Source organism: Schistocerca nitens, chromosome 8 (assembly GCF_023898315.1).
Source record: "Schistocerca nitens isolate TAMUIC-IGC-003100 chromosome 8, iqSchNite1.1, whole genome shotgun sequence".
Classification (NCBI taxonomy): domain Eukaryota; kingdom Metazoa; phylum Arthropoda; class Insecta; order Orthoptera; family Acrididae; genus Schistocerca; species Schistocerca nitens.
Window position 1 is genome coordinate 625,336,338 of NC_064621.1, and position 17,274 is coordinate 625,353,611.

Below are 17,274 nucleotides of genomic sequence, written 5' to 3' on the forward strand. Positions count from 1 at the left end.
TGATAGTCAGTCGGGGACGAGCAACGAGTCGGGGACGAGCCACCAGTCGGAGATGAGCTACGAGTCCGTGCACTGCCATGTAAAAGTTGCATAGTGCTGGTTCCGAGAGAGGCTTTTCCTGCCGCTTTCCAATGCCTCGGATGGAGGGATAAATAGCTGGAACTATTCTGGAATTTGTATCTATCATCGCCGCCAAGAAATGACAGAGTCCAGCCATTCTGCCTGCAATTCCACCTACCAACATGCAGTTGCCACCACATTGCGCAATCATTGCAACGTAATACTATAATGATGTACAGTGAAGGATCAGCGTAATGGATGTGCTAATGTGCTGAAATATAAGGTAATTTATATCTGAATTTATGTACCTACCTTGACTTTTCTCCTCATCATAAGACCTCTCAGGTTCCTCTCCGTTTGAACTAAAGTGATTACCGAGTGTCCCTACTGAAATAACAATAAATCCCAGTGTTTTGCTAATTGATGCCTCTTGAACATAGTAAAAAGAGAGTTAAAGTTAATGTAGCAAGAGAGTGGGTTAAAGTTAATGATGCTTGCTGAAAATAATTTTCTTATTAAAAATGCTTATTAATGTGTTGTTGCCAACTTCAAAGTAAAAGTTCTTAAGACTGAGACTTATAAAGTTTTGCTTAGTAAATGATCACATTACTGCCTGTTGTAAATCGCAGAAAGTGAGTCAGTATCTTACATAAATGTTAATTTTATGTCTCACGGTAGTAAAAGTGGAAAACTGCATAGTAGGAAATTATATGGTCATGATTACTAAGTGTTTGTCTCTCTTGTGTGCATATTAACAGTATAAAGACCTCTCAGTTTGTGTAAGCCCTGAAAGTGATAGTGTTTTTCTGTACCTGTTATAATTTTGCAAATAGCTAGTGCTGCTCCAACTGTTAGTTTCACTCTTACCGTAAACATATGACTGTGTCAGAGTTCATTGCACTCGCATGTGGCCAAGTATAGGTTGTGTTTACCCATTAGAGTTACTAATAACTATTTTCTTGAACGAGAATGTTAATCATTCTCTTGCATAGTTAGGCTGGCGACCGTTTTCTTTATCAATTAAACAGTGCAGATAGGCAAAATAATCTTTGTTACTTTTCGAATATTTACGTAATTCTGACTTTCGCTTCCGATAAGCCACCTCCGATAGGTACAACACGGTCAACACAACAAAATTCCTCTCAGAGGGTAACACTGCTCTGCTGCTTTGGACCATAATTACTATAACAAAATAATTCTGTTTTGCAAACTGACTCCTACTTTAAGGTTATGGTATAGCAGAAACAGACAGGGAGTGTTATACGTGGCTTTTCCGTGACAGGACTAATTGTTCTGTTGGGACATCGTATGTACTAAGCCAAACTTTGTATTTGATTGAATAAGCTACGTAAATACGCTGCTGTAGTGCTATAACCTATAAAGAACACGAACGCAGGAAATTTTGGGATTTTCTGTACATTGCTGCTCGAACCAATTTGCAATCGCTATTCGAAATGGAAAATCTTTGACTGCAATGATTGTAACTGCTATGGATGATACCGGTGCAACTGTTGTTCATGTAAGACTCTAAGAACAGCTAAATGATACGTGTCCAGAATTCGTGCAACGCGACGACCACCAGATGACGACGAACATGATGATGATGATGATGATGATGATGGGGGGGGGGGGGTCATCAGCGCCAGTACAAGTTCCAATCTTTCCATTCCCAGTCTCGCCACTAACCGAATGGCGATGAGGTGACGAGGGCAACACAAATACCCATTCCCCGGGCGAAGAAAATCCCCGGCTCGTCCGGGAATCGAACCCGGGTCCCCGTGATCCAGAGGCAGTAACGCTGGCCACTAGATCGCTAGCTGGAGACTCGACCATCAGAGGCAGGACTGTCGCCAGTGGTGTGTGACACGTTCTCTTCCGTGTCGGGTGCTGCAGCACACCTCACACAGCCAGTATCTTCCAGTCCAGTATCTCGTGGGTCTCTATGTGTAGATGCACAAGTGCTGTGCTGTGCTGCGGCTGTACTCGGTGCGGGAGCACCTCAGCACAGCGGCGATGTGTCGCTCTTGCACTGCATTCAGTGAATCTGTACACGAGGTACGTATCGGCCAATTCTCCATCAGGAAACCTATCCACAGTAATGCTATGTACAGCTGTTGATACACAACTAACACCACTGGAAAATAGAGCCCTAGACAGAACGGAACAGCAATGAATGCAAACATGAGGCCAGTGAGCTAAAAGTTGTCAACAGCAGGTGCACTGTAATGCACTATTTTCAATGCTACACAAACAAAGTTAACAGCGACAAGAAACTAAATGAAATGCTATAGCGTGGTTCCCTGATACCAAAATACTCAGAAGGTATCCCCGAATCACGTCTCACAATTTGTCAGTGGAGTTCTGGTTCAGCCTGCATATGCAGCGTTTCCCACCTAACTCTGCGACCTCATACAAATTCAAATGGCTCTAAGCACTATGTTGTTGTTGTGGTCTTCAGTCCTGAGACTGGTTTGATGCAGCTCTCCATGCTACTCTATCCTGTGCAAGCTTCTTCATCTCCCAGTACCTATTGCAACCTACATCCTTCTGAATCTGCTTAGTGTATTCATCTCTTGGTCTCCCCCTACGATTTTTACCCTCCACGCTGCCCTCCAATACTAAATTGGTGATCCCTTGATGCCTCAGAACATGTCCTACCAACCGATCCCTTCTTCTGGTCAAGTTGTGCCACAAACTCCTCTTCTCCCCAATCCTATTCAGTACCTCCTCATTAGTTATGTGATCTACCCATCTAATCTTCAGCATTCTTCTGTAGCACCACATTTCGAAAGCTTCTATTCTCTTCTTGTCCAAACTATTTACCGTCCATGTTTCACTTCCATACATGGCTACACTCCATACAAATACTTTCAGAAATGACTTCCTGACACTTAAATCTATACTCGATGTTAACAAATTTCTCTTCTTCAGAAACGCTTTCCTTGCCATTGCCAGTCTACATTTTATTTCCTCTCTACTTCGACCATCATCAGTTACTTTGCTCCCCAAATAGCAAAACTCCTTTACTACTTTAAGTGTCTCATTTCCTAATCTAATACCCTCAACATCACCCGACTTAATTCGACTACATTCCATTATCCTCGTTTTGCTTTTGTTGTTATTCATCTTATATCCTCCCTTCAAGACACCATCCATTCCGTTCAACTGCTCTTCCAAGTCCTTTGCTGACAGAATTACAATGTCATCGGCGAACCTCAAAGTTTTTATTTCTTCTCCATGGATTTTAATACCTACTCCGAATTTTTCTTTTGTTTCCTTTACTGCTTGCTCAATATACAGATTGAATAACATCGGGGAGAGGCTACAACCCTGTCTTACTCCCTTCCCAACCACTGCATCCCTTTCATGTCCCTCGATTCTTATAACTGCCATCTGGTTTCTGTACAAATTGTAAATAGCCTTTCGCTCCCTGTATTTTACCCCTGCCACCTTTAGAATTTGAAAGAGAGTATTCCAGTCAACATTGTCAAAAGCTTTCTCTAAGTCTACAAATGCTAGAAACGTAGGTTTGCCTTTCCTTAATCTTTCTTCTAAGATAAGTCGTAAGGTCAGTATTGCCTCACGTGTTCCAGTATTTCTACGGAATCCAAACTGATCTTCCCCGAGGTCGGCTTCTACTAGTTTTTCCATTCTTCTGTAAAGAATTCGTGTTAGTATTTTGCAGCTGTGGCTTATTAAACTGATTGTTCGGTAATTTTCACATCTGTCAACACCTGCTTTCTTTGGGATTGGAATTATTATATTCTTCTTGAAGTCTGAGGGTATTTCGCCTGTTTCATACATCTTGCTCACCAGATGGTAGAGTTTTGTCAGGACTGGCTCTCCCAAGGCCGTCAATGGTTCCAATGGAATGTTATCTACTCCGGGGGCCTTGTTTCGACTCAGGTCTTTCAGTGCTCTGTCAAACTCTTCACGCAGTATCGTATCTCCCATTTCATCTTCATCTACATCCTCTTCCATTTCCATAATATTGTCCTCAAGTACATCGCCCTTGTATAGACCCTCTATATACTCCTTGCACCTTTCTGCTTTCCCTTCTTTGCTTAGGACTGGGTTTCCATCTGAGCTCTTGATGTTCATACAAGTGGTTCTCTTATCTCCAAAGGTCTCTTTAATTTTCCTGTAGGCAGTATCTATCTTACCCCTAGTGAGATAAGCCTCTACATCCTTACATTTGTCCTCTAGCCATCCCTGCTTAGCCATTTTGCACTTCCTGTCGATCTCATTTTTGAGACGTTTGTATTCCTTTTTGCCTGCTTCATTTACTGCATTTTTATATTTTCTTCTTTCACCAATTAAATTCAATATTTCTGCTGTTACCCAAGGATTTCTACTAGGCCTCGTCTTTTTACCTACTTGATCCTCTGCTGCCTTCACTACTTCATCCCTCAAAGCTACCCATTCTTCTTCTACTGTATTTCTTTCCCCTATTCCTGTCAATTGTTCCCTTATGCTCTCCCTGAAACTCTGTACAACCTCTGGTTCTTTCAGTTTATCCAGGTCCCATCTCCTTAAATTCCCACCTTTTTGCAGTTTCTTCAGTTTTAATCTACAGGTCATAACCAATAGATTGTGGTCAGAGTCCGCATCTGCCCCTGGAAATGTCTTACAATTTAAAACCTGGTTCCTAAATCTCTGTCTTACCATTATATAATCTGTCTGATACCTTTTAGTATCTCCAGGGTTCTTCCATGTATACAACCTTCTATCATGATTCTTAAACCAAGTGTTAGCTATGATTAAGTTGTGCTCTGTGCAAAATTCTACCAGGCGGCTTCCTCTTTCATTTCTTAGCCCCAATCCATATTCACCTACTACGTTTCCTTCTCTCCCTTTTCCTGCACTCGAATTCCAGTCACCCATGACTATTAAATTTTCGTCTCCCTTCACTATCTGAATAATTTCTTTTATTTCATTATACATTTCTTCAATTTTCAGAGCTAGTTGGCATATAAACTTGTACTACAGTAGTAGGTGTGGGCTTCGTATCTATCTTGGCCACAATAATGCGTTCACTAAGCTGTTTGTAGTAGCTTACCCGCGTTCCTATTTTCCTGTTCATTATTAAATCTACTCCTGCATTACCCCTATTTGACTTTGTGTTTATAACCCTGTAGTCACCTGACCAGAAGTCTTGTTCCTCCTGTCACCGAACTTCACTAATTCCCACTATATCCAACTTTAACCTATCCATTTCCCTTTTCAAATTTTCTAACCTACCTGCCCGATTAAGGGACCTGACATTCCACGCTCCGATCCGTAGAACGCCAGTTTTCTTTCTCCTGATAACGACGTCCTCTGGAGTAGTCCCCGCCCGGAGATCCGAATGGGGGACTATTTTACCTCCGGAATATTTTACCCAAGAGGACGCCATCATCATTTAATCATGCAGTAATGCTGCATGCCCTCGGGAAAAATTACGGCCGTAGTTTCCCCTTGCTTTCAGCCGTTCGCAGTACCAGCACAGCAAGGCCGTTTTGGTTATTGTTACAAGGCCAGATCAGTCAATCATCCAGACTGTTGCCCTTGCAACTTCTGAAAAGGCTGCTGCCCCTCTTCAGGAACCACACGTTTGTCTGGCCTCTCAACAGATACCCCTCCGTTGTGGTTGTACCTACGGTACGGCTATCTGTATCGCTGAGGCACGCAAGCCTCCCCACCAACGGCAAGGTCCATGGTTCATGGGGGGGGGGGGGGGCTAAGCACTATGGGACTTAACATATGAGGTCATCAGTCCGACGTCATACATCTCCAAATGATACATAATGTGAATAACGCAATTGGCCAGAGATGCACCTATGTCAGGGGCTCACACAAAGGGCACGAATGCGCAACCTGTAAAAGTAAACTAACATCACCTTTTTTTAACAGGATTTTCCTATCGAAATGAAGACTAGAGGTACCATTAGTGATGGCAGACTTGCTTTCATTGCTGTAAACCTCATATCTTCTGAAACCCTTAGGCTTAAAAAGGATGGCAACGACGCGCGGGATTAGCCTAGCGGTCTAGGGGGCTGCAGTCATGGACTGTGCGGCTGGTCCCGGCGGAGGTTCGAGTCCTCCCTCGGGCATGGGTGTGCGTGTTTGTCCTTAGAATAATTTAGGTTAAGTAGTGTGTAAGCTTAGGGACTGATGACCTTAGCAGTTAAGTCCCATAAGATTTCACACACATTTGAACATTTGATGGCAAAGACGCCACAGTTTCTGCCGTAATGCTGATTGCCTGATGCAGGCGAACTCCGGCTCTCCGCACTACGGCAGAAACTGTGGCGCTGTTACCACTCTTTAAAGGGTAAGTTCTAACATTTCAGAACGTATGAGGTATGGAGCAGTGGACCCAAGTCTAACATCACTAATTGTACCTCTAGTTCTCATAATTGTAAAAAAAAAAAAAAAAAAAAAAAAAAACATGTATGTGCCATTTTAAAAAAGCGCAACTTTGTGTTGAAAGTAATATACGTTCACTTTTATGGACTGTGCATTCCTGCCCCTTGTGTGAGCCCCTGACGTAAGTTCAAACCCTCGTCAATTGCAGTTTTCATATCTTATTTCGTTTCTGAAATATATTAGGTCGTAGAGTTAGTTGGGACACACGAAAATGGCTCTGAGCACTATGGGACTTAACATCTATGGTCATCAGTCCCCTAGAACTTAGAACTACACTCCTGGAAATGGAAAAAAGAACACATTGACACCGGTGTGTCAGACCCACCGTACTGGCTCCGGACACTGCCAGAGGGCTGTACAAGCAATGATCACACGCACGGCACAGCGGACACACCAGGAACCGCGGTGTTGGCCGTCGAATGGCGCTAGCTGCGCAGCATTTGTGCACCGCCGCCGTCAGTGTCAGCCAGTTTGCCGTGGCATACGGAGCTCCATCGCAGTCTTTAACACTGGTAGCATGCCGCGACAGCGTGGACGTGAACCGTATGTGCAGTTGACGGACTTTGAGCGAGGGCGTATAGTGGGCATGCGGGAGGCCGGGTGGACGTACCGCCGAATTGCTCAACACGTGGGGCGTGAGGTCTCCACAGTACATCGATGTTGTCGCCAGTGGTCGGCGGAAGGTGCACGTGCCCGTCGACCTGGGACCGGACCGCAGCGACGCACGGATGCACGCCAAGACCGTAGGATCCTACGCAGTGCCGTAGGGGACCGCACCGCCACTTCCCAGCAAATTAGGGACACTGTTGCTCCTGGGGTATCGGCGAGGACCATTCGCAACCGTCTCCATGAAGCTGGGCTACGGTCCCGCACACCGTTAGGCCGTCTTCCGCTCACGCCCCAACATCGTGCAGCCCGCCTCCAGTGGTGTCGCGACAGGCGTGAATGGAGGGACGAATGGAGACGTGTCGTCTTCAGCGATGACAGTCGCTTCTGCCTTGGTGCCAATGATGGTCGTATGCGTGTTTGGCGCCGTGCAGGTGAGCGCCACAATCAGGACTGCATACGACCGAGGCACACAGGGCCAACACCCGGCATCATGGTGTGGGGAGCGATCTCCTACACTGGCCGTACACCACTGGTGATCGTCGAGGGGACACTGAATAGTGCACGGTACATCCAAACCGTCATCGAACCCATCGTTCTACCATTCCTAGACCGGCAAGGGAACTTGCTGTTCCAACAGGACAATGCACGTCCGCATGTATCCCGTGCCACCTAACGTGCTCTAGAAGGTGTAAGTCAACTACCCTGGCCAGCAAGATCTCCGGATCTGTCCCCCATTGAGCATGTTTGGGACTGGATGAAGCGTCGTCTCACGCGGTCTGCACGTCCAGCACGAACGCTGGTCCAACTGAGGCGCCAGGTGGAAATGGCATGGCAAGCCGTTCCACAGGACTACATCCAGCATCTCTACGATCGTCTCCATGGGAGAATAGCAGCCTGCATTGCTGCGAAAGGGGGATATACACTGTACTAGTGCCGACATTGTGCATGCTCTGTTGCCTGTGTCTATGTGCCTGTGGTTCTGTCAGTGTGATCATGTGATGTATCTGACCCCAGGAATGTGTCAATAAAGTTTCCCCTTCCTGGGACAATGAATTCACGGTGTTCTTATTTCAATTTCCAGGAGTGTACTTAAACCTAACTAACCTAAGGACAGCACACAACACCCAGCCATCACGAGGCAGAGAAAATCCCTGACCCCGCCGGGAATCGAACCCGGGAACCCGGGCGTGGGAAGCGAGAACGCTACCGCACGACCACGAGATGCGGGCACACGAAAATGCCGCGTCCAAATGCGGTAACGATTCGGCACTGCTTACAAAGAAGTTCCATAGGAGATACTATGGTGGACAGTTCGGAGTCGGCTTGTGATTGCCGGACATCACTGATACCCCTGCTGTGACTGCAAGTTTACAGTAACCCTTCGTAGCGTAAGAACTGTTTACAATGGCGGGTCATTAGGACTTCGCTGAGAATGCAGTACGAAACTATAATTTCTATTTCACCGAACTCGTTAGCTTTGATAGGTTTATTCAAACACGACCATATGTTATTAGAACAGTCTTACCTGTCTCATTATGAAACTTATTTGCCGTGCTGAAGTGAAACGCAAACTAAACAATACTGCAACAGTAAATCAAAGAGCCCAACCAACCGCTCCAGTGTAAGAGGCCGTGTGGAGAACATCAGTGCCAATTGCGTAGGAGACCATCTCACAGCTGCAAAGTCAAAGGAAGAGTTTCGACGCGGTGCGAATCACAAAGGGTTCATTTACTGCGCGGCACGTGAAATACTTAAGCGCCAAAAGCTTTTGAAATAATAAAGACGTGTTTGCAGCAGAAAATTGTTTAGCAGATCAAAGGCGCTCCGTAAGTGCTACCGAGTGTCTCGAGCTCCAAATTACTTCAGCACAGTCGCGAGAGCCTCCACAAGCAGCACATGGCACTCCAAGCGGCGCACAGAAAAAAAGAAAACGAGGCAAAGGAGAATTTTCTGTTTAATGGCGTGACAAAATACAATTCCCGTCATTCAGCTTAATTGTTCGCGGGTTATTTGTCGGCACGACGCTTCCCTAGCAATCGCATTAGCGGTGGATAGTCCGCCACCGTTACACAAGTATTCGCGCAGCACCAACTATTTCATTAGCGCAGCCGTCCCGTAGCGCTCTGTGGGCACAGTCGGATGCGTTCAATACGGCACGGAATGTTACACGCCGCTACGGCCACGGGGAGAAAGTTTACCTAGCGTAAAAATCTGAGGGTAGCAGGGATAAAATATAGGGAGCGTCATGTTAGCTACACCTCGTACAGAAACCAGACATCAGTGGTAAGAGTAGAGCGACATGAACAGGAAAAGTAGCTGAGAATCGAATGAGACAGGGTTGCAGCTCATCCTCGATATTATTCAATCCATATGTCGTGACAGCTTTTAAGTAAATCAAGGAGAAATTTGGAAAGAGTATTACAGTTCAGAAAGTTCTGGGATTTGTTGATGACAATGTAGTTCTGTAACAGAGGACAAGAGACTCAGACAATAGCTCAACGGGTTAGATAGCGTGATGAAAAGTGATTACAGAAAGAAGTAAAAGAAGATGATAACGGAATTAGAGTAGGAAGTCAGAAACTGAAGCTAATAGATGAGTTTTTTGTATTTGGGCAGTAAAATAAGTGCCGATGGCTGAAAACGAGAATACATAAAAGGCAGACTACCAGTACCAAGAAAAGCGTCTCTGAATAAGGGAGTTTCGTTAACATCAAATATATATTTCCAGCTAAGGTTGTTCTCAAAGTACTTGCCTACGGTGTAGCCTTGTTCAAAAAAGGAAAAATCTATCATAAATAGTTCAGACAAAAAGAGAAGAGAAACTTTCAAACGTACTGTACCTTGAATATTGAATCGAAATGGGGACGGAGAGGAACCAAATTAAGGCAGCTTTTGACTAAAACAATGGACTGGTTGATAGGAAACATCCGAAGATCGCAAGGAATAGTCAATTTGGAAAGAGAGAGTAGTAGGTTGGGAGATTGTTCAAATGCATGTAACTTGCAGTAGTTCTGTCGAGTGTTGCACAGAACTAGCGCAGAAAGCGTATCAAAACAGTCCGCGGGGTGAAGACTCGGACAACATGACCAGTTATGTCGAAACGAAACGTCGAATTGTACTTAAAATATATATAATCCACAAACAACAATATTCAGTAGGTGTCGAACGTTTTGTGCATTATTTATCGCGGAACACACTCGTTTGGCACAGGAAATTGTGCACCCGCCTGGAGCAAAATTTTCCTTCAGGGCACCGCAACGTCCAAGAGACGACCTATGCTGCATCCTACCTACTGTTTTACGACGACCGAGGTACTATATCACACGGTGTCGGTGACGAAACATGTATTTCATATCTAAACAGTGAAATTAAAAAGCCAATCAGTGTAATGACCCTTTTTTTCATTCTGAGGGTGTGCTGTTTCCACAATAATTTCATTTGTGAGTTATGATCGTGACCAACTCTAATCTCTGGTGTGTCAGTCCCATTGCAATGTTCTTTCAACGAAGTGCGTCTACATCCACATGACTACTCTGCAATCCGTAAATAAGTGCCTGGCAGAGGGCTCATCGACCGACTTTCAAACTACTCGTATTTCTCAACCTTTCTACTCTCTGACCGCGCGCGGCGAAAACGACTATCTTATTTTATTACAATGATCATTTCTCCCTATGTAGGAGGGTGTCAATAAAACATTTTTTTCGCATTCCGAGGAGAACGTTTGAGATGGAAATTTCGTGAAAAGATCTCGTCGCAACGAAAAACGTCTTAGTTTTAATTATCGTCACCCCACCTCGATTTTAATATCCGTGACACCCTCTCCCCTATCTCGCGTTAAGACAAAACGAGCAGCCTTTCTTCGAACTTCTTCGGTAAGGGTCCTATACTGCACAGCGATACTCTAGCGGAAGACGGAAAGCGTAGTGTAGGCAGTCTTGTTTATAAACCTGTTGCATCTTCTAAGTGTTGGGCCAATAAAACGCAGTCTTTGGTTTGTCTTCCCCACAACATTATCTATGTGATCGTCCCAGTATAAGATATTCGTTGTATTCCTAGGTATTTAGCTGAATTGACAGCCTTAAGATACGAGTGATTTATCGAGTAACCGAAATTTAACGGATTCCTTTTAGCACTCATGTGGATGACCGCACACTTTTCACTGTTTACGGTCAACTATCACATTTCGCGTTTTTCAGATAGCTTGTCTAAAATCATTTTGCATTTTGTTCTGATTTTCTGATGGGTTTACAAGACGGTAAATGATAGCATCATCAACAAACAATCTAAGTGGGATGCTCAGATTGATTACAAAATCGTTCATATAGATCAGGAACAACAGAAGACTTAACACACTTCCCTGGGGAATGCGAGATAATACTTCCGTTTTACTTGATGACTTTCCGTCAGTTACTACGAACTGTAACTTTACTGACAGGAAATCACGCATGCTGTGACAAGCCACTCCGTAAGCACGCAATCTGATTACAAGCAGCTTGTGAGGAACGGTACGAAAAGCCTTGTGAGAATATAGGACGGCTATTCGGAAAGTAAGAAACAGGTCGCGAAATGTAAACCACAGTGAAAATCAAATCAGTTTTATTTGCAACAGTTAGCTACAACTTCCAGCTACTTATCTCTGTAGTCGCCGATCTGGCTTAGTCGTTTGTCGTAAGGTTGTACCTGTTTTCCAAAACCCTCGTTATAGAAGGCCGCCGCCAGTGCTTTCTGCCAATTCTCTACCCTGGCCTACAGCTCGTTGTCTGTGCCAAAATGTTGTCTTCATAGCCAGCGGTTCGTGTGAGCAGAGATGAAACTCAGAGGGAGACAATTACGGCCTGTATCGTGGGTAATCGAACATTTCCAATTCAAAACGATGCAGGAGTATCTTCATTGCTCCTGCAGAATGCGGCTGAGAATTGTCTTGAAGAAGAAAACGCACGACAGTTATGTAATGTTGGCTGCATAGCTTCAGGCGAAATTTCTCACCAGGCCCTCGTAACTGGCGGGAGACACTATTGTTCTAGGTATCATTATGTGCTCCCTGTGTGCTCAGAACTAAAAATAACGACGTAACACGATCGACGGGCACACTAAGAGACACTGTCCAACACACCTATGCAAAACTTCATCGGATTTTCACTGTGGTTTCCATTTCGCGACCGATCGTTCCTTACTTTCCGAATAACCCTCGCAGAAATAAGGAATCAATTTGAGACAAACTGTCAATAACATTCATTATTCTTGAGAGTGAAGAGCTTTTTCTTTTACAAGAAATTTTCCGAATTCGTGGTGATTGTGTGTCAACAAATCGTTTTCCCCTGGGGAATTCGTAACGTTGGAATATAGCATATGCTCGAGAATCCTACTGCAAATCGACGCCAGTGTTATGGGTCTGTAATTCATCAGGCTACTCCTGTTCGGTGTGACCTGTGCAAACTTTCCAGTCTTTAGATACAGATCCTACAATGAGCGAGCCGTTGTACACCATTCTTAAGTACGTAGCTATTCTATCAGCATCCCCTGAAATCAAACTAACTGGTACACCATCTGACCGGGCGGCTTTCCTTTGCTAACTGATTTAAGCTGCTTTGCTACACGGAGGATATATGCTTCTGAGTTACTGATCTTGGCAGCCGATATTGACTGGAATTCAGGAATATTTACTTGGTCTCCTTTGATAAAGGAATTTCGGAAAAAACGTATTTAGTAACATAGTAAAACCGCTTTGGTGGTACTGTCATCGATAACATTACCATCGCTGTCGCGCAGTGAAGTTACTGATTGTGTCTTGTAATTATCAGCTTTACTAGTTGATTAGTTATGATTAAACCTAGCGAGCCACAGACTGAACAATTCAGTCAGCAGGTACAGTTGACCTCACAGAATGTCCGAATTTTATCAATTCTATCGGAAGCGTCAGAATGGAGACATTTTAATTCTGTTTCCGGAACAATATTTCGCAGTGTTTCATATAAAATCGGAAACCTGCGAGTGTCGAAGCAAGAGCAGGTTCCGCCGGCCACCTGCTGGCCTGCGTTCGCCTCGTGCGTGAAGGCGAGGAGCGAGGAGCGCGCGCCTGCCACAGACGCGGCCTGCCCGCCTCTACCCCGGGATGCATTCTGCGGCGGCGGCAACTTGGCTCCTACGTTCAGAGGGCGCGCCGGTCGCAACCACATCAAGGGCCGCCCCCGCGAGGGCAAGAGCCGGCAGCCGGCAGCCGGCACCGCCGTGTTTATCGACTCCGCGCCCGGAAGGCGGGGGCGGCCGGCGCGACTCCAGGTGCGGCCTGGCCTGGCCTCCCACACTGAGCCCCCACTTGCTGCTTCCCGCGCCCAAAGGCACGACCTCCACTCGTTCCTGTGGTCTCTCCAAATCGCTTAAGCCCAATGTTCGGATGATGGCTTGGAAACGGACAGGGCCGCATTCCTTACTCATCTTTCAACAATCCGACCTGGGGGTCCATTTTGAACGACTGCGCCACCAACTCTTTCTTCGTTTAACTCTTTGAGCACCTGTTGTTTGATTCTGAAACCAACGTTTTTATTATTATTATTTAGTTTGCTTCTCTGGCTTGGTAATGGGCGGTCTGTAACAATTAGTCGATAGAAAGTGAACTTCTTAGCCAAGATCGCTTATAAACTATCTTTATTGTCGATTACCGGTTTCGAAAAGCATAAAAAGTTAGTTTGTATGGCCATCCTCTGCAGCAAGCACAAAAATACTTGTTTCGTAAATAAAACAGCCCTGTATCTGTATCTGTTGAGCCACCAGCAAATAATTTTTTTGTATTTATACAGTGTTCTCCAACAGTATAAACATACCCATTAATGTATAAACACCTGAGGATGGACGCAAGCCCGAAACCGGTCGTGTGACAAATCAATAACCTTTTATTGTGACTGGTAGCGGATATTTTTCTACACCCTATAAAGGAACAGTCACGGAGTTCGACAGCATCCACTATGGAGTAGGTATTAAAATCCATGGAGAAGAAATAAAAACTTTGAGGTTCGCCGATGACATTGTAATTCTGTAAGAGACAGCAAAGGACTTGGAAGAGCAGTTGAACGGAATGGACAGTGTCTTGAAAGGAGGATATAAGATGAACATCAACAAAAGCAAAACGAGGATAATGGAATGTAGTCGAATTAAGTTGGGTGATGCTGAAGGAATTAGATTAGGAAATGAGACGCTTAAAGTAGTAAATGGGTTTTGCTATTTCGGGGGCAAAATAACTGACGATGGTCGAAGTAGAGAGGATATAAAATGTAGACTGGCAATGGCAAGGAAAGCGTTTCTGAAGAAGAGAAATTTGTTAACATCCAGTATAGATTTAAGTGTCAGGAAGTCGTTTCTGAAAGTATTTGTATGGAGTGTAGCCATGTATGGAAGTGAAACATGGACGATAAATAGTTTGGACAGGAAGAGAATAGAAGCTTTCGAAATGTGGTGCTACAGAAGAATGCTGAAGATAAGGTGGGTAGATCACGTAACTAATGAGGAGGTATTGAATAGAATTGGGGAGAAGAGGAGTTTGTGGCACAACTTGACAAGAAGAAGGGACCGGTTGGTAGGGCATGTTCTGAGGCATCAAGGGATCACAAATTTAGTATTGGAGGGCAGCGTGGAGGGTAAAAATCGTAGAGGGAGACCAAGAGATGAATACACTAAGCAGATTCAGAAGGATGTAGGTTGCAGTTAGTACTGGGAAATGAAGCAGCTTGCACAGGATGGAGTAGCATGGAGAGCTGCATCAAACCAGGACTGAAGACCACAACAACACAACACAGTGGTCTTCAACAGTATAGACATGTACATGATGTATAAACACCTGACGATGGGCGCAAGCCCGAAACCGGTCGCGTGATAAATAAATAACCTTTTATTGTGAGTGGTAGCGGATATTTTTCTACACCCTAGTTCACGTAGCGTTTTTTTTTATTTAAATAAATAATTACTTACAGTTTGTTGGCATCTGTGTTTCCTTTCATCTGGCCTTCAAGTCGCACTGCCACTTCATTTCCGAAAGTTAAGCAAAAGTTCGGATTATAGAATTGTAATCAGTTAGGAATATGCTCTCCTCTGGCACTAACGCACCTTTTGCAACTGTTAGTCATGTTGGCTACCAAACTGTTGAGCAGTCTCAAGGCGGTTCTGGGAGGGGGTGTTCGTGTGTCAACAGCCTCCCAGGCTCTATAGCGCTTAGGTAGGGGTGGTACGCAGGCCATTCCATACGTTCAATAGCTCCACTTGCCAATGTGTCCGGCATGTCAGCAGTCCTGTGTGGGCCCATTGTCGGTCATAACCAGGAAGTTGGGACCTACGGAAGCACTAAAGAGATGGACACAACCCATGATAATCTCCACTCAATACCGCTGTAACATGCTCAAAAACTAACGAACCCTTTCTCGAGGACGGCGTGGTTAAAGTGGGATCAATTTAACAAGCTTACGAGCATGCAAACCAGTCTGATTTAATCGCCGCAAAATCGTTCCTGCAGAGGCACGCGTGCCGGTGGGGGTTGCAAGGTCTGCAGTGGCCTGCGCGGGAGTCAGATGACTGTTTCTTTTCGCCACTAGAGCTACGTATCGATCCCCTTGCTGTGTGCTTGTCCGCCTGCGACTACCAGCAGCACAGCTTTTCCACCTTCAGCAGCCTTTTCTAAATCGTGACAAGACACTCCTGGGCCCAGCCATTACTGTGGCCACAGTACTGACACCCTGACCGGATTCGAGCCGTCCAACAATTCGTCCTCGGTCGTCAGCACTCAAGTGATGTCTCGCAGACAAGTTGCTGCCGTACCACACGGAATGCCGCACTACTGGGTTCCGCAACAGCCAACATCCTTAGACGAACACCGAACCGGACGGACCGGCGAATGCATACAGCGCGTTCGTGCTCAGGCTTCGCTGCAGTAAACACGCCCCGCCCTCTTCATGTTCTTCTACTATCACTGGTCGACTGTTCCGTAGCACTTGTCGGCTGCCCAGTACTAACTGGCAGTTGCTCCTTAGCAACTGTCACGCATTGTACATAATTATTTAAACGCATTTTTCATTTCTTAGTCACACAGATCTCAATGTGAAACAAAAATCTTTTGCTAAATGAGTTTGTGTAAGTGTACATATTCTCAAATACCTGTTGTTGCAAATATGCGACACACGAAAACATACCTGAGAGGTGCAATGTGTCTTATATTTGACCTTATGTTCTCTATAACACTTCATTACAACGTGCAGAATATCCTTTTCTGTTTGTCGTTCCTAGTAGAGGTTTATTCTGGTGTTGAGGGATCAATGGCGTCCGCCAACCGACACTACTACAGCGGACACGAGTTTCATCCTTCCGGTTAACCGACGACTGTGGCGGCGAGAATTGCGCCCAGCCATAAAGTTACAATAAAATAAGTCTGACAGATCGTGGGACACACTGGGCCCCGCACGACGTGATAAACACTAGTAAAGAGACAGGTGTCAATAAGGTGTGCTACTGAAGGTCTGAAAGCTGGGATGAACACAGGTGGATCGTTAGTTTCCTTGAAGAAATTCCAGGCTAGCTGGACGCTGACTCACCTGGAGGTTGGGCGGGCAGTGGTCCAGCAGTTCCAGCATGTGCTTGATGTTCTGCGCGTCCTGGATCACGAAGTTCAGTTCCATGTCGAACTCGCCGCCGACCAGCTGCAACAGACGAAAACGTCTCAAGCAAGGGAGTCTCATACACAGGTGCGGTGGTCAAAACACTGGTGCACACTTCCCACCAAACGCTCAGTTTCACTTTATCTCTCAGGCTTTTTTTCTGAGTTTCATAACAACGATTTGTCGAACGGGCAACAGAACGTGATTTCCCTGAATCTTAGAGCAACCTAAACAGAGCATTCCTCGGTGCAAGCGTTTCCCATATGCGTGTGATGCCACACACTTAGGAGATGAACACATAAAGATAAAAATACATAAGTACTGAGATTACACAAAATAAACCACTGAGTGGTAGAAATTAATTCATTAAGTTCCGAAATTAGTGAGTGTTCTCATTTACATATCCATTTTCTGTCTAATACAAGGCAGCTCATAGATGACAAAAACGTCAATGGCGTGCAGCTGTAGAGGTGAGGACACCTACTGCCAGCTATGTCACCTCGCTGCCGCTACTTCACATTTGAGTTGAGTACTCCTTTATTTATCCGACATTAAAGTTGGT

The 17,274-nt window shown here is 45.1% G+C and overlaps 1 protein-coding gene across 1 annotated transcript in view; it reads right to left on the reverse strand.

Moving 5' to 3' along the window:
• LOC126198569 (neurobeachin) overlaps positions 1-16,749 on the reverse strand; it is a 1,606,419-nt gene extending 1,589,670 nt beyond the window's left edge. The window contains exon 1 of the mRNA XM_049935000.1: positions 16,650-16,749. Within this exon, the coding sequence (XP_049790957.1) occupies positions 16,650-16,733 (84 nt within the window). The 5' untranslated portion in view covers positions 16,734-16,749. The remainder of the gene's footprint in view (positions 1-16,649) is intronic.
• Between the last annotated feature and the right edge of the window lie 525 nt (positions 16,750-17,274).